Source organism: Eptatretus burgeri, chromosome 3 (assembly GCF_056783735.1).
Source record: "Eptatretus burgeri isolate ZD-2024b chromosome 3, Ebu_testis_v1, whole genome shotgun sequence".
Classification (NCBI taxonomy): Eukaryota; Metazoa; Chordata; class Myxini; order Myxiniformes; family Myxinidae; genus Eptatretus; species Eptatretus burgeri.
Genome location: NC_140963.1, coordinates 22,241,610 through 22,267,414, shown reverse-complemented (window position 1 = coordinate 22,267,414; position 25,805 = coordinate 22,241,610). Strand labels below are relative to the sequence as shown.

At 41.6% G+C, this 25,805-nt stretch overlaps 1 protein-coding gene across 14 annotated transcripts in view; it reads right to left on the bottom strand.

Moving 5' to 3' along the window:
* Positions 1-25,805, bottom strand: part of LOC147029528 (uncharacterized) — a 195,320-nt gene that overhangs the window by 83,498 nt on the left and 86,017 nt on the right. For all 14 annotated transcript variants that reach the window (XM_085872647.1, XM_085872638.1, XM_085872637.1 and 11 more), the window contains 4 exons: positions 16,359-16,490; positions 16,164-16,235; positions 3,581-5,485; positions 3,225-3,304 (listed from right to left, as the gene is read on the bottom strand). In XM_085872647.1, the coding sequence (XP_085728773.1) occupies positions 3,225-3,304; positions 3,581-5,485; positions 16,164-16,235; positions 16,359-16,490 (2,189 nt within the window). The remainder of the gene's footprint in view (positions 1-3,224; positions 3,305-3,580; positions 5,486-16,163; positions 16,236-16,358; positions 16,491-25,805) is intronic.

Sequence of the window (25,805 nt, the reverse complement as noted above, 5' to 3'; positions counted from 1 at the left end):
ATAGGCTGAAAGACGTCGGTATAATGGATCGTCCTTGCATCAGCGTCCACGGCCACAGCCAGGACACTTATTTGCAGCATTCTTCAAACTTTTCTTCGGCATGACGAGGATGTTCACACTTCGATGTCTAGCTTGGCTATGATTCCAATTGTCCATCGGCAGCGTCTATTTAAAATAGTCGAGTTTGAGCGTTTTAACACGTTCAGAAGAAACGCTTCAAATTTCCAAACCCCAGCGTCAAAAAAAAAACAAAAAAAAAAAACAAAGGCGAGTGACAGCAATTTAAATCGTTCATTGTAAACAATGAAACTAGCTGAGTGGTACCGTTTAAAAGTCGTTGAGTGTAAAAAAAATCCAATTGTTGAGCGCAAGCGTCTACTTTCAATAGTGGAGATGCAGCCATTTAAATCGTTGAGTGGCAGCCTATGAACCTACCCGTGGACACGCGGACGCAAGGACGATCCATCATAACCCACACCCTCCCCCTCACACCCACCTACTACTGCCAACATGAACAAACTACTACTAATACTAATACTAATACTAATACTGTTACTGCTGACATGGACATCGACTCAAAAAGGAACTCGAAAACACTGTTGGGTTCCCCTTTTATGAACACCATTTTTATATACCAATTCCCAAAACCGCTGGGAACACGTCTTTATATGGCAGTTGTAACCTAGAAACACGTTCATTTATTTTTTTTGTCGACCGGAAGACGTCATTGGAATACGTCTACATACGTCGATGTGTGTTGGGGCTACGTAAAGAATTGGTTCAAAGCACGTCAAACATAAGTTAGAAATAAGTTTCGCGTAAAAAAGACATTACCGCGACGTGTTTCGACTTATGAGTAGCTTATAAGTAGCCTTTGTGGACGTGTGTAAGCGTCCACATATCGTGTGTAAAACTTATCCTCATCGCATGCGAACGTGTGTCATACGCCGAGTACGTCGTAAAATTTTGAACATGTTCAAAATTTCTTGACGTACTCTACTTACTACGACTTATGATAGCGTATTTAGCGTTCTACTCACGCATACCAAACTTACCCATACCGTATTCGACGTGCCCCAACGTTTTAGACACATTTTTCTTAGGTCGGCATACGCTGGCAAGATCGCCAAAGTGTGACCGCGATGTTGACACTTCCATTTCTACGGCAGTTATGATTTGAATCGTTGTGCGTCAGCCTTTTAATAGGCTACGCCACGACATCGTCGGCGATGCGTGCAACGCGCTATGCCTGAGTTAGACTATCGTTGGGCATCGGTTGTGTAGGCCGACAACAGGTTCAGCATTCGTTGGTATAAGTTATCTATAACACAGCGAAACGTTCTGTGTAGTTACCAATGTGTTATACATAAGACCAAGTCGCTATGAATACGTCCGAATCTTTAAAAAAAAACATCAAAAGTTCAACGTAAGCCAGCGTTTTACATACATTTTAACACGTTGCCATCGCTGGCTAAAACGTCAAGGTGTGACCGGGCCTTTACAGACGTAAAACGTTTGACTTCTTCGTTCGCTACATTGTCCTGATGAATTATACACGGGGGAGCGTCCTCGCTGGCCATATTCATCAAAAATTACCGATCAGCTGCCGGTGATTTCCTCCCTGCAGAAAGCTTCCATCTTGGACAACTTAGCTGGTCACATGACAGTCTGACGTAATTTGCATACGATGTCAGTCGATCTATTGGCTGTCGAGGCATCACGTGATCCGAGTGGAGAAAATTCAAATAAGAGAGAGAGCAAATGAGGAGAAAATCAAATGAGAGCTCAATCCAACAATCGCTGGGAATGCATCGATTTTCAAGATGAAAATACACAATAACTGCAGCTATTTGGATACGTATGTATTTGGATATATACTGTCATATCATCAAGGTTTTGTCTACCCCACCCCCGATGAGTAGAACGAAAATGCACGATACAGCTTACGGCTGATGGCCTATATGGATTCAATTGAAATAAAATAACGATTTTGAAGGTTGTCTAAAAAACAATTCCCAAAATTTACCACCACTGACGCAGCCTCTTTCACGCTACCTTATTTAGTTAGCATGTTACATTAGTTATCCATGCCTGTTTGCATCCTTCATGACGTCCACAGAAACAGTAAGTTTCCTGTTTGGAATGATTTTCAATTTAGTTTGACTGCCAGATAGGCAGACAGACTAAAAGAAATAAAGAGGTTCGGTCCAATCTGCACGTGCGCATTGGGACAAATTCAGAGCCAAAGTGTTGGTTGGTTTTCCGATTTGTGTTCAAAACATAACATTCAATTGAAATAAAGTTGTTCCTCGAACATAAACTGATGTTTTTAGACAGACGGACAAAGTGAACCAATTGCTTAACCCCGCTCTTCACCTCACGTGCAGGGGGCAACAACATTCAACATTGAAAAAAATAGAGGCAATACCCCTTGGCACTCACCTGGAGGAATGATACTGAGGAGGAAGTCAACATGTGAAGGAATCAGAAAAATGCATCAATGATCCAATGTTATCGCAAATACATATTTTGAGGGGCAACCCCCCCCCCCCCACCCCACCCACCCTGATTTTTTTAATAGCATGAACAAACTTTGTTACATCACAGGTGATGAAGGTTGTGGTCAAGTTTCATCAAAATTGTGCGTTTGGTTTCAGAGAAGAAAGCAAATCCCTATTCTGGGGGGCAGCCCACCACTCCCCGTACACCCTCTTAGTCCACAATTTTTTTATGTCATCAACAATCTTTTGTACATAACGGGTGAAGGTGGTGGTCAAGTTTCATTAGAATTGTGGGCGTCGCTTGAGAAGAAAGCAAATACCTAATTTTGGGGGGGGGGGGCAACCCCTTTAGACCTCCTTAAGGCCTGATTTTTTTTTAATGCCATGAACAAACTCCGGTACAGACAGAGTGATGAAGGTTGTGGTAAAGTTTCATCGAAATCGAATGTATATTTAAAAAAAAAAAAAAGTTGCAAGTATTTGTGGACGGACAGATGAACGGATTGGCGGCACGCCATCCCACAAGTTCTCCGGAACTACGTTCCAGGTCAGCCAAAAAGATAAAGATTAAAAAAAAAACTTTTCTGCAGCCTTCAAAACTTATTTTACTTCAAATTAATGACAAATTAATGACAAAAAATGACAAAAGTGCAAAAAAAAAAAAAAAATTATTAATTGGCAGAGGCAAGGAAGGTATAAATATGGCAAAATCTTTCAACTCACCTGCTTTTCTGTTGACAAAACTCTTTTGGTTGGTGAACCTTGTAAGGAGCCAGGCACTCGACATGAGACAATTGACGCTTCTGGGTAACAAAAAAATTAACAAAATAAAAAGAAAAAAAAGACTTCGATTTATAAAATGCCAAACTCTTTTATTCTAAAAGGTTTTAAAATCAAGATAAACTCCAAAACATAACCTAAAGGTGGGAACTAATCAATTTACTACAATGACTGTAATAAACCTTCTGTGAGATAAAATTTGAAATGTGATTAAAAAAAATTTTTACAACAGTGCAAATGTCACATTCTGCCAACCATGTAGAAAGCACATCAACCACCACAGGACAGGTGATGCATACCTTTATTTTGACGTCGAGAGGAAGTTTCATTCAAAGATGCTGAGGCTTGGGCGATTGGAGATGCAACAGAAATCATCTTCACAGCTGCACCACAAGAATTAGTAGAGGTTTGTGTGGTGGCCACAGGAGGAGCCGGTGTCACCTCAGCAGCGTCAACCAACGGGGGAGCCGGTGTCACCTCAGCAGCGTCAACCAGCGGGGGAGCCGGCGTCGCCTCAGCAGCGTCAACCAGCGGGGGAGCCGGCGTCGCCTCAGCAGCGTCAACCAGCGGGGGAGCCGGCGTCGCCTCAGCAGCGTCAACCAACGGGGGAGCCGGCGTCGCCTCAGCAGCGTCAACCAACGGGGGAGCCGGCGTCGCCTCAGCAACGTCAACCAGCGGGGGAGCCGGCGTCGCCTCAGCAGCGTCAACCAGCGGGGGAGCCGGCGTCGCCTCAGCAGCGTCAACCAACGGGGGAGCCGGCGTCGCCTCAGCAGGGTCAACCAACGGGGGAGCCGGCGTCACCTCAGCAGCGTCAACCAACGGGGGAGCCGGCGTCACCTCAGCAGCGTCAACCAACGGGGGAGCCGGCGTCACCTCAGCAGCGTCAACCAACGGGGGAGCCGGCGTCACCTCAGCAGCGTCAACCAACGGGGGAGCCGGCGTCACCTCAGCAGCGTCAACCAACGGGGGAGCCGGCGTCAACTCAGCAGCATCAACCAACGGGGGAGCCGGCGTCACCTCAGCAGCATCAACCAACGGGGGAGCCGGCGTCACCTCAGCAGCGTCAACCAACGGGGGAGACGGCGTCACCTCAGCAGCGTCAACTAACGGGGGAGCCGGCTTCACCTCAGCAGCATCAACCAACAAGGGAGCCGGTGTCGCCTCAGCAGCGTCAACCAACAAGGGAGCCGGCGTCGCCTCAGCAGCGTCAACCAACAAGGGAGCTGGTGTCGCCTCAGCAGCGTCAACCAACAAGGGAGCAGGCGTCGTCATCTTCTCCGGAGCAACCAACAAGGGAGCAGGCATCGTCGTCTCCTTCTCCAGAGCAACCAACAAGGGAGCAGGTATCTCCTCCTCCTCCTCAACCAACAAGGGAGCAAGCATCTCCACTTCTTCCTCCTTCTCCTCCTCAGCATCCAACATGGGAGCAGGTGTCTCTTCCTCTGCAGCATCAGGTTCACCCAAATCGAGAGTCACCGGCGCCTCCGTAGGTTCGCCCAAATCGAGAGTCACCGCCGCCTCCGTAGGTTCGCCCAAATCGAGAGTCACCGCCGCCTCCGTAGGTTCGCCCAAATCGAGAGTCACCGCCGCCTCCGTAGGTTCGCCCAAATCGAGAGTCACCGCCGCCTCCGTAGGTTCGCCCAAATCGAGAGTCATCGCCGACTCCGTAGGTTCGCCCAAATCGAGAGTCACCGCCGCCTCCGTAAGTTCGCCCAAATCGAGAGTCATCGCCGACTCCGTAGGTTCGCCCAAATCGAGAGTCACCGCCGCCTCCGTAGGTTCGCCCAAATCGAGAGTCATCACCGACTCCGTAGGTTCGCCCAAATCGAGAGTCGGTGTCTCTTCCACAACATCAACCAAAACGTCAGCCAGCGTCTCGTCTGCAGTATCAACCAAACAGCAAGCCAGTGTCTCTTCCACAGAATCAACCAAAACGTGAGCTGGCATCGCTTCCGCATCATCAACCAAAATGTCAGCCAGCGTCTCGTCTGCAGTATCAACCAAAACGTGAGCTGGTGTCTCTTCCACAAAATCAACCAAAATGTCAGCCAGCGTCTCGTCTGCAGTATCAACCAAACAGCAAGCCAGTGTCTCTTCCGCAGAATCAACCAAAACGTGAGCTGGTGTCGCTTCCGCATCATCAACAAAAATGGGAACCAAAGTTTCCTCCACAGCACCAATCAACACGGGAACCGGCATCACCTCTGCAGCATAAACAAACATGACAGCTGATGTCACCTCTCCATCCTCTATTGAATCAGGAGGAGCTGGCATAATATGCCATAATTGAAAACAGAATCTGTTGTATTCTCGCCACCCTTAACTTTGACAATCATTGGATCTGGTGTCATCTTTGCAGCTTCATCTCTTGCATGAGCCAGCTAAATCCATTTCTGTAACTTCAGTATCCAACCAAGTTGTCTTTCCATCAACGACTGTAGGATTTGGAGTCTGTGGATCATCAATTACCTCCTGAGATGTCATGCAATGAAACGCCACAAAAGCAGTTTTCCCAAAGGAATGAACAACTCATAGTTAGGTGGCTCATCGGAAATACCGTTAGAAGCCGGACAAAAGCACCAAATTTTCCACAGAATTTCTTTAGGGTACTATGATAAAATTCAGAAGGGAAGCCATCAAAAGCTAGTTTACTAAGACCCCACCTATGGGTCAGTAAAATTTGACACGAGAATTTTTCTCACATAATTTTGTCTATGTGTATATATATATATATATATATATATATATATATATATATATATATATATATATATATATATATATATATATATATATATATATATATATATATATATATATATATATATATATATATATATATATATATATATATATATATATATATATATATATATATATATATATATATATATATATATATATATATATATATATATATATATATATATATATATATATATATATATATATATATATATATATATATATATATATATATATATATATATATATATATATATATATATATATATATATATATATATATATATATATATATATATATACAACACATTTCAGGTTGAGGTTCGAGAAATAGTGATTTGCAATGGATAACTCCAATTTTGATGGCACAGGAGGGTGACAAAGGTCAAAGTTACACTCCAAGTCGGTGAAAAATGTGTATACAGGTATATACAGGTTTATGTGAGTGTTACTAAATGGTCTCCTTATAACTACTTTTGTTTCAGACTGAAGCTGCACATAAATGGACTGGACACTGTTACTTGTCAGAAGTAAACAACCGAGGCGTTTAAGTCCCCTTTGGACAGCAATAATCCAAAGAAAAGCATCTGATATCGATGATTGGTTTCTCCAAAATGTTGCCGACTTGAGGCATAAATTCCTTACTCATGAAAGCAGTGACAGCTTTGTTGAACATTCTGCCAAATGACATGTACCTGTAATCGAAAACTCAACTCATATCAAAAGAGCAAAACAAAAAAGGCAGATAACTCAAGATGACATTGCAGTAGATGACAAGCTACAAATGCGAAGGATCCATAAACGCCAGGCGATGGATGTTCAGAAATGCATATTCTGTAAGAAGGAACGTAACGTGATTGAGTTCCAGACCATATCAGCTGATAAAATATATGCAACAAATGGCCACAGACCAATTGTGTTTTGGAAAAAAATGGCTGGAGGAGATCTGCTTGAGATTGAGGAAACGTTCCACCTGGGGTATTCCATATCAAGTGTACACACCCTCCTGACACTTTTACCTCATTTTCTCCCCATATGTTGGTCATTTATTCACTTGGGTGAAAAAACAAAAAAAAAGAGACCTGTGGGCCCATCGGGGCCCATTTTAGGCCCCCCCAAATTTGGGTGCCCCCGGCTGCCCCACAATCTTCCAGTGGCCATATCACAGGTTGTAGTGGTCCCATTTGAGGTCTTTCGAATCGAAGCAATGTCCAATCTTTCAAATCGCGTAAAGTAAAATCACTCTGAAACAGTAATTCAAAAAGTTATAGTTTGGGGTGCCCTTTGACCTTGGGCCCCCGCTCCCCAGCCAAACCGATGGTCCCGATTTTTTTCGTGTGAGAATACCCCTTCATATACTCTAACACCTCAGCATAAATGAAAATGGGATCTCAATGGGTTCAAGTGTGATGATGGTTTTATTGTTCGGGCACTCGGGTGCTGGATACACAATACATCGCACAATATTAGAACACAAGATTTCCAATACACTATATCAGTATATTGTACATAAATTTTCCACATGCACATGCAGGAACTGGAAGCGATACTTCTATGAGTAAGAGTTTTTCCTGGCATATTATAGTCAAGATTTTTTGCCAACCAATGTTTTATTTGACAGCTGTGTTTCTTTTTTACTGATTGTGTAGGTTGTACCTGTAGCAGTTTTTGGTTCTACAGAAAGAAGTACATCAGAAATGTCTAAAATGCAGTGATCTTCAATGTCAGGAAAAAAGAAACTATTTGCGGGTCCGTTTGGATGAAGAAAATTCACTTTCACTTCATGAGTGTCCTGAAAGGCTTCCATGATGAAGGCAAGCCACCATTTTCCATCATAGTGCACTGTGACATAACCTGAGAGTTTCCCGTTAAAAGTTGGTGTAGATTTTGAAATAGCTGACATGATACGGTATTCCTCGCGAAGGCTGAATTCACGTACTTGAAGAGCAGTTTCAGAAATAGGGATGAAAGCATGAAGTTTTTGAGTTCCAGATATGGTTTTGGCCGTTTTTAACCTTTCTTCCAGATTTCGTTCTTCCTCGTCATACGCCTCGTGGATCCCGTAACCGAACTTCATTTCATTCAAACCATTTTCAGCAATGGCGAAAAGATATTTTGGAGAAATAATTTGACTGTTGTAAAGTCGACACAGGCTCTCACGTGTTGCTTCTCGTTTGACTGTACCTCCCACGTCATCTGAAGGGCCCTTGCCATGACTTGTGGCAAAAAAATGCCATTCTGCGTCAATACCATACTCTGATTTGTGACGACATAGGTTTATGAAGGCTTTGAAATTCTTATATTGGCCCAGCGCAACCGTCTGAGAAATAGTAAAGTTTCTTTACATTTCCAAAGCTAGATTTCAAGTGTTCAATGAGCATTTTTTGGAAGAGGTGGACTGAGACAACGTCGTGAGTATTGCATTCTGATATAGTCGTGAAGGAATCGTGGTTTAATTTGCCATCGTCCAATTTGAAATAGTAAACCCCGGGGTGAATTGTCGCTTGAGAGAAGTTCCAATGGAATCCTTGGGCCGTAGCCTGTACAACAAACAAATAGTTCTCTGAGAAGTCTCCAATAATGACAAATTCTCCACCGATTTCATCTTTCTTATTTTTCAGAAACTGAGATTGGGCCTTGGCAATGAAGCCGTGTCTCACTAATTTGACCGCACGTTCACAGAATTGATTAATGAATTCTTCCAAAGGCAGGAACATGGAGCTCAGTTCAGCTCTGTCGGTGGATGTCCACCGTTTAAACTGAATTTCATCAATATCCTCCAGTTCATAAGCACTCAGTAGCTCGGTTTTGAAGTCTTCAATTGATGGGCAACTTTCACAAGTTCTGAAATAACATGCGGGTTGTGCTGGGTTACAAACTATGCGTGCTATCACATGATGATCGCGAGGAAGTTCGGCAATCTGTGGCATTTTGGAACCAAACATCATGAGTTTCACACTTTGATGTATCGTACATACACATACACTGTGTACCACCTGAACCGGCCAGGATACACTCCGAGGGACGGAGCATGGCGAACTTCACGAATCCAACTTTCAAGCCAGGGTTCTTCTCTTTAAATTTCTGAAACAGTTCCTTGAGATTGTTTAGTACCAGGAGCTTTTGAATTTTGTCTTTTCCATTTTCATTCCTGATCACCACACAGTCCTTTTTCCCCGGAATTATTCGGCTGACTTCATCACTTCGGTAAAATTCGGTTACGGCGGATTTCACTTCGTCAGGCAATATTTTACCCTGTTTGGGATTTGGAGACGATAGCATACCATTTTCTTTCTCTAAATTTTTGGCTTGCACAGCCATTCTTTGGGAGCAACTGAATTCACTCATCATCCCTCTGATGCTCATATTCCTAGCAAATATTGTCAGTATACGTATTTGCTCTGAACGGCTTGAAACAATGTATTTTTCTTTCAGGCTTTTGATCACCTCTGGCATGCAGTTTTCATCACATTTTGACGCTGTATTTTGTGTTTTCTCCGCAGTGCTTGGTCCAGCAACTAGATCTAATTTCTTTCGCACAGAATCTTCCACTTTACTCCGCTTTTCAGGAACGTACCCTGGGTTCCTTTACACCTTTCGTTTGTCAAATGGGCTTTTGCCCATCATCGATAACGACTGGTTTAATCGGTAAACTTCTGCTTCTCACTCAAAAACCTCCTCGTCCTCATTTGTCAAAATAGATTCTGCAATGCCTTCGATAATACCTTCTGATGATAATTTTGAACTGGTCGAAGATGATTCTTCAATATGCTCTGGTGACAACTGAGAAAGTTTTTTTTTTCTGCACGAAGTTCAAAGTCTGTCATCTTTTTTCACCTTTGAAGAAAATTTCATCAACATATTATTTGACACATTGTGAAGATCTTTTCGTTGGTTCGTTTTATTGCAGCTGAACGGATCGCAACAGTATTTTCAGAACTCCTTTCGATCTTCAGTCGCCATGCTTACTGCAAAATATGCAAAAACTGAGATTATCCCATTTATAACTTAATTCGATGAATGTTATACAAAAAATGTACACTTAAAAATCAAGACACAATGGGCAGAATAATTTTTCACAAATGATGCAATATATTATATATACATATATATACATATATATATATATATATACATACATATATATATACATATATATATATATACATATATATATACATACATATATATATATATATATATATATATATATATATATACATACATATATATATATATATACATACATATATATATATATACATACATATATACATTATATATACATTATATATATATATATATATATATATATATATATATATATATATATATATATATACATAATAGTCCAGATATGATGATTGTCAATTTCAGACGTAAAGTCGCCTGCCAGCAGGTGACGTCAATGAAATGATGACGGCAAATGTCGCCCAATGTCGAATCAAGAATTAGTGATATGTGGACCCCGAACAATAAAACCATCATCACACTTGAACCCATTGAGATCCCATTTTCATTTATGCTGAGGTGTTGGAGTATATGAAGGGGTATTCTCACACACACACAAAAAAAAAGGGATCATTGGTTTGGCTGGGGGGCAGGGGCCCAAGGTCAAAGGGCGCCCCAAACTATAACTTTTTGAATTACTGTTTCGGAGTGATTTTACTTTACGCGATTCGAAAGATCTCGCTTTTACGAGCATTTTGATACCAAGATCATCCAAATAGGACCACTACAACCTGTGATATGGCCACTGGAAGATTGCGGGTCAACTGGGGGCACCCAAATTTGGGGGGGGGCTAAAATGGGCCCCGATGGCCCCCCAGGTCTGAAAATTGACACATTGTTTTACCGTGGATACAAACACTTGCACAAAAAAAAGAGTGAAATCTGAGACGATGTGTCAAAATTTCGCTGAAAAATGTGTGCACTTGACATGGAACGCCCCTGGTACTGATGAACATTTTTTTGTTTTTGGCTCAGAGCCTACATGGACAATACGATATTTGGATAAACCTGTAAAATCCAGCATTGCAGCACAGATGCATTTATTTTATTTTTTTTTCACAATTCATTATCAATGTCTTGCACAATTTGAATATACAAACAAATGCAATAAATTAGTGGAAATTATGAACGTCTGCCAAACATACCGAAATGGAAAGTAGTGTTCAAGAGATCAAAGTCAAGATAAGTTCAGTTTGTCATTAATAAATTTGCAACATTCCAAGTTGCTTGTTTTTACAACTACACCTTGTGAGCCCTAATGTAAGCAGTGCTTTGTGCATCAAATAAATAAATATACACAAGATTATATGAGACAAAAGTTTTTTTTTTGCTCAAAATTGAAACCCTTTTTAGCAGAATAAAACAAAAATTAAAGTTCCATTATTTGCACTTGTGGTAAATGAAACATTTGCATCAACAGGAAGGCAATGATGGAAGTGCATTTTCTAAAAGGAAAAGATAACATGAGTCACATCAATTCAAAGGTTTAAGCCGGACATAGAAAAATAGCAATTTGGTACGAAAATGTGCAACCAAAAATTCAGGTTTTCCAAAGCCCCCCAAAAAATAAAAAATATATATAAAATAATAATAGTAATAATAATGATAATAGAATAAATAAATAAATAAATAAATAAATAGAAATTAAAATAAAAGAATATGTATTAAAAACATTGGTTGCAAAATATCCATCCCCAAACATTAATTGTTTTTGAATTGCCTTTTATCAATGGAAAAACGGCGTAGGTATGTGAGCACGTACAAACGCACGCACACGCACACTCGGCCATTTGCGGTTTACGCTGATTGGCTGTGAGGTGAGGTGCAATATGATTGGCTCCTGACAAGATTGAATAATGTATCGTTTCGGCTTTTTAAAAGCTAATATTCAAAATCTGATACAATATTTGATGATCGGAACTCACAGCCTAAATAATTATGTCGAAATCTCGAGTTGCATCGAAAAAAATTTGGAAAAAGCGATTTTATTATCTCACCCAATAATTGAATAATAGGACAGGACAATAATAATGCAGGACATCAGCTAAAATGGACCAAAATTCAGTTTTTTTTTTTCCTCTTTTATAAGGAATTATTGTATACCTGAATTTATTTTACACCACCGAGGAACACCAGGAGCAATTTTTTGGATTCAGATTCCACTTTTTGTATCAACTCCTGTTGCTCCCGTGAACTCATTGTCTGTTGTGTTCTTGCTCTTCCGCAAGCCTCAAGAATGTATAAACAAAATAAAACATCCATTATTATCTTGCCAAAACAAAGTTTTTGCAAGATATGTTAGTCAGCTTGTATGTTTTTTTTATTTTTTATTTTTTTTTTGTCTGTAATCACGTATCGATCACTCTGCAGAGCACAGTTATCATTGGAAATTTTTGTAACTTCGCATATCAGAGGCCTATAGAGGTCCCTTTCAGCACATCAAATTTTCAAGGTCAAGGTCAAAGGTCAAGGTCACTTTGTCGCAAATCAGGGGAGTCGACGAAACCCTTATTTTTTGAGTAATTTTGATCGGATCGTCTTCAAACTTCATGGGAATATAGTTCATGGTCTGGCGCTCAGCTGATTAATTTTTGGTGATTGGCCTTGACCTTCATGGTTAGCGCTGGAGGTCGAAAGTTTTTGACCCCAAGGTCAAATTTGGAAATCTTAGGTACCATATCGTGTAATACCTCAAATTGAACACCTCAATGAGTGCTTTCTAGATATGTCAAGCTTGAGACATGATGACGTCATTTGGTGACGTTATGAGGCAAACGCATATTTTTCATGGTTACTCTGTAGAACGATTCTCATTGGAATCTCTCGTAGGCAGATATTCCTCAAGGAGTCACTCCTGGTGGATAGCAGCTCTGTTCACCTCAGTGTGACCTTAAAGAAGTCACACGTGGTCACCTTTTGGCAAGATGTGGTCACCCTGCAGGTGACATTGGTTTTTATTATTTTATTATTAATTTCTCATGCTCACACCTCTCGAATAGGAACTTCAAAAGCTTCAACTTTTTTGGCTCCAAATGGCAGAACACGAAATGGTGTTTACCATGAAATCTTGCATTAATACTTTAAAAAGCTGCACATATTGACTTGCTACCATACGACTGCCCAACACTGCAGCCAAGAGAAGCAAGTGGGAAAATCCAGGGGGGAGGAGGAAAAAAAAACAAACAAACAAAAAATAAACCAATGTCACCTGCAGGGTGACCCATATCTTGCCAAAAAGGTGACCACATGTGACTTCTTTAAGGTCACACTGAGGTGAACAGAACTGCTATCCACCAGGAGCGACTCCTTGAGGAATATCTGCCTACGAGAGATTCCGATGAGAATCGTTCTACAGTAACCATGAAAAATGTGTTTGCCTCATAACATCACCAAATGACGTCATAATGTCTCAAGCTTGACATATCTAGAAAGCACTCATCGAGGTGTTCAATTTGAGGTACTACACGATATGGTTCCTAAAACTTGAAAATTTGACCTTGGGGTCAAATATGTTTGACCTCAGGTGCTAACCATGAAGGTCAAGGCCAATCGCCACCAAAAACTAATCAGCTGAGTGCCAGACCATATACTACATTCCCATAAAGTTTGGAGACGATTAGATTAAAATTACTAAAAAAAAATAAGGGTTTCGTCGACTCCCCTGATTTGCAAAGTGACCTTGACCTTTGACCTTGACCTTCAAAATTTTATGCGCTGAAAGGGACCTCCTATCGGCCTCTGATATGCGAAGTTACAAAAATTTCCAATGATAACTGTGCAGAGTGATTTATATGTGATTACAGGCAAAAAAAAACATGAAGGTCAAGGCCAATCGCCACCAAAAATTAATCAGCTGAGCACCGGACCATGAACTATATTCCCATGAAGTTTGAAGACTATCCGATCAAAATTACTAAAAAAATAAGGGTTTCGTCGACTCCCCTGATTTGCGACAAAGTGACCTTGACCTTTGACCTTGACCTTCAAAATTTTATGCGCTGAAAGGGACCTCTATAGGCCTCTGATATGCGAAGTTACAAAAATTTCCATTGATAACTTTGCTCTGCAGAATTTTTTATATGTGATTACAGACAAACAAACAAAAAAATAAAAAACCAATGTCACCTGCAGGGTGACCCGTATCTTGCCAAAAGGTGACCACGTGTGACTTCTTTAAGGTCACACTGAGGTGAACAGAGCTGATATCCACCAGCTTGCTGGGATATTTGAGCCATTCGAGGTCAGAAAATCATCTATGGCAGCGGGTAGATGAGGCACGAATTAGCGACTGCTAATATACTTGCAGAACGGTATGAAGTGCACTCCGCCTTAGGGGGGAGACTGGTTCAAGCGAACACCGCGATCTACAATAGGACTGGCAACCACTGTAGATGTCTGCCATCGAGAGGCAAAATGCCGAGTACGCTCGATCAGATGATACGCTCCTGAAAAGTGCCACGATATTCAAACCCACAACAGTTAAAGCCAATCTCCTATTAGTGTCGTAGAGAGTAGAAAAATCGTGCAAATTCTGCAGGGCTTTCTGATCAAATCTGCCCAATTGGCCATTTGAAAATCCAAAATTTGAAGTCACAGCTGACTGAAATTCTTAAAGAGCAAGTGAACATCCCAGACAGAGAACCAAGGGGAGATGCAGTCATCATTGATGGCTCAGCACTTATCAATGCCCTACCTCCACGCACTTCAAAGATATCTGATGACTATGCTAAAGAAGACATCATCCAAAAGGTGGAATCCAATGGTGCCATGTACGAGAGGCCATGAAGCACAGACGACAAGCACAGTCATTGTCACAAAAGGAGAAGATGCCATGAGCAACACAAGGAAGTCACTGGATGCTGTGTCTCCATGTTGTCATGAAGAAGCTGACACTCGAATATTTGTACATGCCAGGGATGCAACGACGGATGGTAGCAAGTCCAATGACTCGGACGGACTAGTCTTAGCAATATCTGTACTGCCATCCTTACAGGAACTTGGTCTTGAAAACATGTGGATTGCCTTTGGCCAAGGAGCCAAGGCACGATGGATTCTAGTCCATGAGGTAGTTTCTGCAATGGGGCCTGAGAAAGCGAGAGGGATCCCATACTTCCATGCATCCACTGGATGTGACGTCGTGTCTGCCTTCCGCGGTAAAGGGAAGAAAACTGCATGGCAGACTTGGAACGTCTTTGATGATGTTTCTGAAACATTCACCAATCTCAGCCAGCATCCAACATTGATTCATGATCTTGAGTTTTTTGAAGGTTTTTTTTTTTTTTTCAAATTTTTCAAAATTTGGATTTTCAAATGGCCAATCAGGCAGATTTGATTAGAATCCCCTGGAGAACAAATGTGCCAAATTTGATGGTTGTATCATCATTTGCACGATTCCTCTCAAAAATTGCTGTTATCTGCCCCATTATATGGGAATAAAGGAGTTAGGTTCCTGGGCTTCAACAAAATATACAGAAAAGGTCAACAGCAGCCAAAAATAAACATCACAAATTAAACGACAAGGCACTTGGTGGAGTGCATACCTCCGCCATATGATGTCTGATCCACGAGAACATATCGGGCCCAGTACGTTTTTGAAATATCATGCTATATGTCGTTTTTAGCCCTTTTTTAAGGCCCAAAATTGAAACCCAACCTGTCCACCAAGTCCCACAGTTGATGGAACAATATTCAGGTTTTAATCCACATTGAAAACCAACTGAGAGGGAAGGGAAACGTGTTGGAGGAATGAAAAATGCACACTGTATGCAAAAGGAGTGAGGTGCAGCGATCGACTATTCCAATATCACATAGACCAACAATTGATGAAAGGACCATGCTTGGGTCAAAAGTTATAGAAAAATGCAATAAAATTAGTACAGAAAAAAAAAATGGTGAGCCTCCACTCCACCAAAAATAACTTGGTCAAAATCTATGTTAATAAACTATTGTGACATATGTTGACAAACAAACAAACAAATAAAGAACAAAAATAAACAGGAAAAAATATATATTATTATTATTATTAAACCAACTGTTAGAAAGGCAAACTAATCTTAATGTAAAGACAGCATCAAGACACCCACTCCTCCAAAGCAATTTAAATGCATCATGGCAAAAGGCCCTCACCTGCAATTGGCTTTGGGATAGAAACGTCAGAAAGCAAAACCTGTTCCTGAGATGCGTGCACAACAATTTGTTCTGGAACAAAAATACAAATATTTATCATTGTTACATAATTTGCTTAAAATTACCGATGAATTAATGTTTTACAAATTGCTGCTTGTCTATAAGATGGGGTGTTGGGGGGGGGGTGGTTCTCACCAGTATCTTGGTTGCTGGCGGGCAAGATGGCCTCCCGAGTCGGATAATTATCTGCAGTCTGTGCCAAGACAGCTTCCCCAGGAATTACCGGTGTACTCACATCAATGGCATAAGCATCAGAAATGAAATCACCTGGCAGAAAGGTCAAAAATAAAAATTATCTGGAATGGCACCGCAATGAAATCATAAAAGGCTTTGGCAATGAATGTAAAACATTTAGCTTTCGGTGGAAAAACAAACAACCCAAAGGAACAAGCAAACAAAGGAAAGAAAATTAAAAAAATAATAATAATAATAATAATAATAAACATACCACACAGCAAGAAAAAGCATTTCATGTGCACACAATAGAAGTGTCAGAGTAAAAAATACATCGAACATTTTGACCAATGACTGACAAAATAAATAAATAAATAAATCCATGCTCAACAAGGACATACGAGGGAAGTTGCCCTTGAAGATTACCACATTTTAACCTGGATCTGGAAGTTCACCATAAATAAACCTGTTCGCAGATTTGTGAGCCCCATCATGAAGTACGACCTGACTTGACATTTGTTGGTTTTTTGGGGTTTTTTTTTCTTTTGCCTAAACACTTCAGGACTGGTCTTCCAAAGCCACCTGGGAAATTGGAAATCAGCCACGATCACAGCATTACATAAATAAGGTGCAAAAACAGATCCCCTAAATTACAGCCCATTTAGCTTACTGTACTTCCAATCATTAGCCAGGCCATGGAATCCATCATCACAGTTGACAAAATAATTCCTTTTCTCCAACATCCTCATCTCAGATCATCAATTCGGATTCAGACCTGGTCACTCAACCTTGGAGATGTCTCTCCCTTCTTCTACTCTCCCAACAATGGTAGAGGCCCTCAATGTCAGACATGAGATCAGGGCCGTCTCTCTGGACATATCTCGAGCTTTTGATACAGTCTGGCATCCTGCATTGCTCTCCAAACTGTCTGGCTATGGAATCCAAGGACAAGTACACTCTCTGATTACTGAATTCTTCCCCTCTCGGAACCCTTTCATCTCCTCTCCTCATCGAGGCTGGAGTACCTAAAGGTATCATTCTCGGCCCCATATTATTTCTAATCTTCATCAATGATCTCAATGCCTCTCTGGAAAATCATCTTTGTCGATTTGCTGATGACTCCACTCTCTGCTGTGACATCCCTCATTCTTCTGACAGACAGGAAACAGCCTCTTCCCTCTCCTCAGAACGTGCCAAAAAAAAAAATTAATAAATCACAAACTGGTGAAAACAATTTTGCTTATGTATCCATAAGTGTCCACCCTTTGCATTCTCCCTTACCCCTCATCGTGACCTGCATCCTTCGTTTGTCAGTCTCCGACTGCTTTTTCCCTCCACGTTGCTGTTGCTTTTTCCCCTTTTTCATGTCTTGGCCTGATTTGTTGTGTAACCACTCTTCCATGAGCCTAGACCATGTTAAAAAAAATTAATAAATTTTAACAATGACCCAACATTCGTGACATTTTTCAGGAACTTATCCCCCACAAACAGTGGGGTCCAACAGTATATACAGTACTCGTGGCGCACCTGTGGGAAACCCACGGACATAAACAGTTATGATATTTGGACATCTTGCGTTAGACGCTTTACATAGATTCTTCCAAAATGGGTTCTCGCAATTCATCAGATCCAGAAACGATGTAATGTCCACAATTTATTTACTTCACATGATATGTGAATACATCATGTGTAAATACAGTTTGTTTATAAATCCCAGATATCTGAAATGGCTGCATTTGGAGCAAAACCGAATTGCAACTTTGGATATCGACTCGGAAATTGCAATATTTTCCATCATTACATTGATAAAGTTGTTGCAGTCGAGCCGGTATGGCAAATAGTGGATGTGATTGAACTTCCCCCTTGGAGCAACACGGTGTAAATTCATTTCCTTTTTCTGGTGATTCATTTGTGAAATGTTTTGCAAAACAGAACATGCCTGGTGAGGTCAGAGGACCGCAATTCTGCTATGGACAATGTCAGAAACTTCGTCCAATTCATTACGGATGCTGTTGTACATGTTTGCCGAGCACGCATTGCCCTCCAAAAGTCTTCGTTGCTCAGCCATCTCATTCTCTTGCCTCATTCGTTTTATTGATGCATCCTGTTAAAATCTTTGATGATGTTCATCAGCTGTTTCATTCTGTTCCCCCATTCTTTTATTAATTTTGGAAATGGCAGTTCTCCAGTTTAACGTCCCCCCGATCGATGCCTCACCCTGCATGCCAAATGCCAGGGTGGTAGTTTAGAGCTGGGTTGGAACTCCAACCCTGGCAAGGTAGCTCAAAGCCAAATGTGCATTCCTTTAAAAGTCTAAGCTATCCTGGTAGGCCATAAAGTAAACACAATGGGATTGATTATTTGAAATAATAATTTACTTTTACGATGCTCAAGACGTGTGACGACGACGACATGTCGACGTCTGCTTCACACAGGAGCTTTATGCTTGTGCTACTCCGGGATCAAAGAGCACCTCAGATTTGCACTTTTGTGTGACGACATCTAAAGAATTAAATATTTTCGTGTGATGACTGTCGAAAGAATACAGCTCAACTGGAAAAGTTCCTGGGAAAAAGTATTGCAGGCACTATATATGGGCATGACACCCTTCTGTGCGGCAAAAACCGAAATTACTCTTTTCGTTCATGTACAGCACACAAAAGGACATTTTTTTGTAAATTAAAGATTGAAAATATTCTTCTGTAAGTGTAAGTAAATTCTAAAAGAAGAAGTAAAAAAAACAAATCTCACGAATTTCCCCTCCTTTACGTAATGTGAACTCCATGTCCATGCACATGAGAAATACAGTTAGTTTATAAATCCTGCACTTGCACACGATTCAGCGTTGAAAACTAATGTGAAAACCAAAAGATCTTTTTCTATTTTCATTGAAGACTTCACGATGTTCTTTCCTCTGCATGATGAAAACGTACCTTCTTTGGGCGGTGTATAATATAATACCGCGATTGCCAACATGCATTACTTCATTTTCTTTGCACGAGTTGGAATCAAAACATACCTTTGTTTCTTCAAAAGGTAACTTAACGATAACTCCCCCTCCCCACATCGCATCTGACCAGATACATTCAAAACGATTGGAGTGTATTTTTGTGTAAAAATGCCAATATTTTTCCGATTTTCTCACCTTTTGCTGCAACAAACTTGAACCATCTTAATGACTACAAAAAAAAACGAAATCAGAAGGTGAATTAGAGTTAAGATATAGGCATAAGGCAGTCTGAATGGACTTTAATTTTAAGTGAAATTAAGGCCTGTAATATAATTTTTGCCCAAAAATACTAATTTTCTTCCAGTTTTTTTTTTGCAACCAAGTCTTAAACCATGTTAGCGACCATGAAAAATGAAATCGGATATCAAGTTAAAGTTAATATAAAGCCGTGCGTGTAAGAAAGTGTGAGCCTTACGAAATAGGCTATACGGAGCGAAGAAAATGGCGGAGATGTAATTTTGAAGCCCTCCCTGAATGTGGGAAGCTCCTCTCCAAACGGAGAGACAGACCGACCGACCGGAGATTATTATTATACAGATAGCTTCGCAATTCTCCTTTGCCTTACTCACTTCTTAGAAGCAAATTAAAACTGTGAAACGAAAATTCCAGTTCATTACCACCGCCACCGAAGGTGAAGGTTATGTTTTCACCCCCTTTCTGTTTGTTTGTCTGTCTGTTTGTTTGTGGGCAGGATATCTCAAAAAGTTGTGCACGGATTCGGATGAAATTTTGTGGGCAGGTTTGGTGTATGACACGGACGAACTGATTAGATTTTAGTGAAGATCCGGATACTAAAAAATTTTCAGTGATTCTTCACCATTGAGAGAGAGGGTAAAAATGATAAATAGCACGATATCCAAAAATAATATATTGAATGGTATTTCAAAAATGTATTAGGCCCGATAAGTTCTCGTGAATCAGGCACTGCGTGGCGGAGGTACGCACTCCACCGAGTGCCCTTGTAGTTTCAGATGTGCCCCCGATGGTACAGCCTGGATTTTAAAAAATAAAAATAAAAAAGCCGGTCAGGTTTGCGGTGTGCCACAGGCCAAAATGAATGCACAGCAGGCAAGGTAACAAGCTTTAAAAGCCCTGAGTGAAAATGTGAAGGGTCAGGCTAACATTCTTAACTCATGGGTCACAGGAAATAAACCGCGTGCAAGACCAACTCATGCAATGTTCAATGGTAATTGTATCCCCTCGGCTTTTGCTATTAAAATGAGCACGTTCAATGTTTCACAACTACAACAATGACAGAAAACTTACATTGAAATACAACTTAACGAGACCATTCCAACTCGGATTAATGATTTATAAATCAATACCTCTTACCTGTTATTATTTCCGAATCTCTCTTCAGGGTCTCCCTATTGTCACAAACATGCAGGATTTCATAATCAATGTGCTCTCCACTTCCATCTCAGGTTCATAATGTATGGCTTGATTGGCTTTACAGCACATACTCCAGAATAATTGGCACAATGGGATTCTAAATCGGAGCAAACTTCCTCAAATTAACTTGGCGACGTCGACGATTCTGAAACGAGTTGTGCTGCAATTTATTAACGGAGTTCATCAAAACTGCGTCGACGATGCACAAAAGCATCGATTACAGTACTGAAACAGGCTGACAGGATGGCCCAGAGGCACGCGCACTCACCTCGAAACTGTCTTACATGGGTTCAATTGCTGACCCAGGTATGAACGGTCATCCTGGTGTTTCACAGGCAGGGCGATTCATTAATGAGTGTTACGTCCCTCAAATGTATGTTTATACGGGCATCTTGTCTGCCCGCATTTATTGGTGGACGTTCAGGATCCCATGGTGTCCTCCACGAAGAGAAGGTGTTCTCTTCGTGGCACCATAGCCAAATTCCAAATTCCTGCCCCCAACCAGCAGAGGGCGATGAATTAACAGCACAGCCGTGCCCTCAGCCAATAATGCTCCTCCACAGCCATGCGCTGCGTACAAACGAAGAAAGTACTGAAACAGTCATTCCCGGGATGGTGTCACAGACAACGAAATTGATGAGGGTTCCATCCAGAAGTTTTAGGGGCGGTACATGACAGGTGGTTCTTCTTTGTTTTTTAACCTTCAACACCTCAAAAAACATGTTTTGTTTTCAGTGTATTACTTACAATTCATTATAATCATAATAATAATTTTTTTTAAGTTTACGCAATTTTCATTGCACTTGGACCTTTAACATTTTTTTTTTTTTTTTTTTTTTTTTGTATACCTTGGTCGAGGCTCGTATGAGAGCTAACACACAACTCACAGCAAGGAGGCATGAGACAAGAGGGGCGGGAGTGGAAGGGACAAAACAGTGGGGAACAGACACATTAGGTGAACTGTGGAAGGGAGAGGGATGGGGATGGGACGGGGAACATGGCGAAGAGAAGATGGACATTACAGGGACTTTCAGGAAGGAAAGCAGGAGAATTGAAGGAAGTGGGCTTGGGTGGATTATCGGGGGTAGAAAAGATCGAGGATTTGGGTGGGGGAAGATAAGAGGTGGTGGTGAACAGCTGTTTTGAAAGCCTGGAGGGAAGAATGGGAAAGAATAGAGTGAGGAAGTTTATTCCAAAGGCGGGAAAAAAGAGGAATGAAAGAGTGAAGATGAGCAGTGATTCGTGATTTTGGTAGTTTTACCAGAAGGGGGTTGTTGGCGGACCTTGAGCGCCCTGTGGAAATGTGGTTGGGACAAATCGCAGAGAGAGCAGGGGGGGCAAGGCTGGAGAGGAGTCGGTAGAAGACAGAAAGACCACCGACCAACCTGCGGTGATTGAGTGAGAGGCCCAAAGACTCAGCTTCATTGCGGGAGATGCCAATGATCTTAAAAGCCCTGGTTTCGACAGCGTGAAGCCGAGAAAGGTGGGAGGCAGGAGCACCAGCCCAGAGGGGAGAGCAGTACTCCATCAGGCTACGGACAAAAGCTTTGTAAGTAGTCAGGAGCTCAAGAGGGCCGAGGAACATTGCATCATTCAACAGAATTCAGCAGTCATTTGCATAGCAAGCTGGTCCTCACAGGTTCCCAAAGATAATAATGTATAGTTTGGTTAGAAATTTTGAAAAAGTTTGCTCCGATTTTGAATCCCATTGTGCCAATTATGCTGGAGTATGTGCTGTAAAGCCAATCAAGCCATACATTATGAACCTGAGATGGAAGTGGAGAGCACATTGATTATGAAATGAAATATTATCCCAAAGATAACACAGCGCATCGCTGCATCCACTTTCCGCTGGGACTCCAGGAGCCTCAGTCTGACCATTCGCCAAACAGAAGCCTAGGCCATCCCCATCTCCTTGAGATGCTGATCAACCTACTGCAACATGCCTGGTGTTGGCTTTATGGTTTGGGATCCTTGGGTCCTGAGTTCAAATCCTGCTCAGCTGTTGAATTAATACCAGGTGGGGTTAACTCAGCCTGTCATCCTTCCGAGGTCGGCAAAATGAGTGCCAGCATGCTGGTATACTGTGTCAGAGTGACGACCCGTCCAGGATTGTGCCCAATAGCCAAGGAGACTGCTTAAGCAGCACCAATGCTCGGCACAGAGTATGGTCCCAATCTCCTCCTCCTCCTCCTCCTCCTCCTCCTCCTCCTCCTCCTCCTCCTCCTCCTCCCTGCAATCCTAACTTTCCGATGAAATATGAAATTCCAACTAACAAAATTATGAATATATATATATATATATATATATATATATATATATATATATATATATATATATATATAGATTGTTGCAGTTCTGAAAAACCGCATGCCTCTAAGGCAATGGCACCCAACATTCAGTGATCCCCAGGCAGTTATCGCATTAATCTTTGTGCAGTCAGACCTTTCACTCATGTCTAATGGGTTAACGGGATGAAGTGCGTTGAGTGGGTCTTATAGCTAGGTCTAATTATATCTCTATGTTCCATTCAATCCTGATTTTCATTCCAACCCTTTCCTTTTATTGAGAGGCCGTTAGTTCTCATCTGCTCTCCTTCCTTCTCGCTAACTAATCTTCGTCGGGTCGGTGTGTGTGTGTGTGTGTGTGTGTGTGTGTGTGTGTGTGTGTGTGTGTGTGTGTGTGTGTGTGTGTGTGTGTGTGTGTGTGTGTGTGTGTGTGTGTGTGTGTGTGTGTGTGTGTGTGTGTGTGTGTGTGTGTGTGTGTGTGTGTGTGTGTGTGTGTGTGTTGGCACCGTCCTGTCATCGCATAAATTAAGATCGGAGAAGATTATCACGGGATAAGTCTGCTTTTTGTAAATTACTTGCTTTTTGTTGCACCCCACAAATTCCTTGCAATCCTCTGCTGGACATGATAATAAACCCCATTTACTGTACCATATACCATTCCTCGCTATTTGTAAATAAATGCTTTATGTGGGAATGTTCGTCTTTTCCTTCATTGATCCAGCATGGTCCGTATCCTAGCCTATCTGGGACGTTATCCCCCAATGATCTGTTTCCGAGCTGGTACGTCCTTGGCAGTTACGCTCGGCTGCATCTGATCCGGTAAGGTGATCCGGTTTGAACAAGGCGTAATGAGGGCATGTCCCCTGGTAATTAGACAACATGACCATTTTAGGTAACCAGTTTCTATTAGACGGAAGACACCAAGTCACGTGGTTGAGTCATTGGCGTTCACGGTCGATTCGCGACCCGCCACGTCATGGAGTTATCCGTGTGCGACGGCCTGCGATTCCAGAGAGTCTGATGGGAACCCAAAGTAGTTTGCCCCATCCCCTCCCCCTACCCCTCCCCCACCCCCCTCATTGTCTTCTCGGCCCAACCCCGGGTTCGCAACAATATTTATATGTATTACACATACACATATATGCAAAACCACTGCAGCCACTCACTTGTATCAACAGGAAATGAAAGGAAATCAAGACATCCATCTCATCCACAGATATTTCTCGTATTCCTATATTTATGCGAATCCGATTTCCATTTATGAACAAGAATTGACGTTAACCATCTTGAAATTGCCGGCCGCTTTCACAAATGCTGAAAATTATGTTGAAAAGACGATTTGAATGAGAATTCATGCCAGCAAAGGCAAGTAAAAATTGCTTGGCAAGCAGAACCAAGTTGGTGGAAACGCATGTCTGTTATATTTTCAGATTAAACCATACCTTGAGTGGTCAAATTTGTGTATCTGTGGCTCCGGCATACTCGCCCAGGCCTCAACTAGTTGGCATTCAAATTATATCTCTGCCTTTACCACAAGTATTGTCCTTTCCGCTTCCTAAACTTCATCCGTTCCCCTTACTCGCTTCAAGAGAAAGAAAAAAAAAATCATAAAATCAATGTCTGTACTTCCTGCAGCTTGTACTTCCTCAACTAAATTATTTGTCCCTTTCTTTTCTTAATATTTACAAAATGAATCTTCATCAAATGAAATGCTTCACTCTTTAACTTTTAGTCACGTGTTAAAATGCTTCACTTTCCTTGTTTATGTCAGGAACACCCAGGTTCTTCAGCAGGATATTTTTCTGCTTCTTCACAAAGCTTAATATTTCCCAAACCAGTCTCGATACTCCCATACCGACAGGACCACTTTCCTCCAAGCCTTCAACCACCATTCATTCCAACCCACTCATGTCCATCTCCATGTACTTTATTTCCAAATTGGGAATCTTGAAAAGTCAAATTTGCAGAGGATGTTCACATTCAACAATCTATTATCATCCAGGTCCATCAACAGTGTCAAACCACTCCATGGCAGTACCCTCCACCACATCACTTACATGCCTGTGTCTTTTCAGCCCTTGTGTCCCCCTCAGCCCAAGCACCTCCCAGCTAATCCCCTCCTTCACCCCAAGCCTTTCCGGGATTACTCCCCACCTTCCCCCAATCGACCCTCCCAGCTTTCTCCCACTCACCCCACAACCCTCCCAGCTCTGCCAATGGAAAATCCTCCCGGCTGGACTTTGAGATCACCAACTTTAATGCAAAAGTTTCCTGCCCTTCCTCCATTCCAATTGGTTCATCTGATGTGATAAAGGTGGAAAAAAAAGGTTAAATTGGGAAAGGTTGAGCAGGGTGGGAGGGAGAGGACTCCAACCAGATATGACCTTGAAAATTTATCGAAGCAACAAGCGATAAAGATCTTAAAACAACAAAAACGTTTTGCAAAGCTGCATTTGGTTGACAGAATGCCAGAAGAACTGTGCCATGGTTGAAGACATTGTAAAAGAGGACAAATACAACATCCCAAAAGCAAGCAGAAAGAGGGAGGCCAAATGGCTGGCAGGAGAGGCAATAAATATTACAGACAGAAGAGAGATGAAAACCAAAGGCACATCAAGAGAGAATATCAAGCAGCCTAATGCCAACTTTAAGTGACAAGCGAGGAAAGACATTTAGACAAATATTTCAAAGGGGTATACGTGGAGATAGAAAGTGACA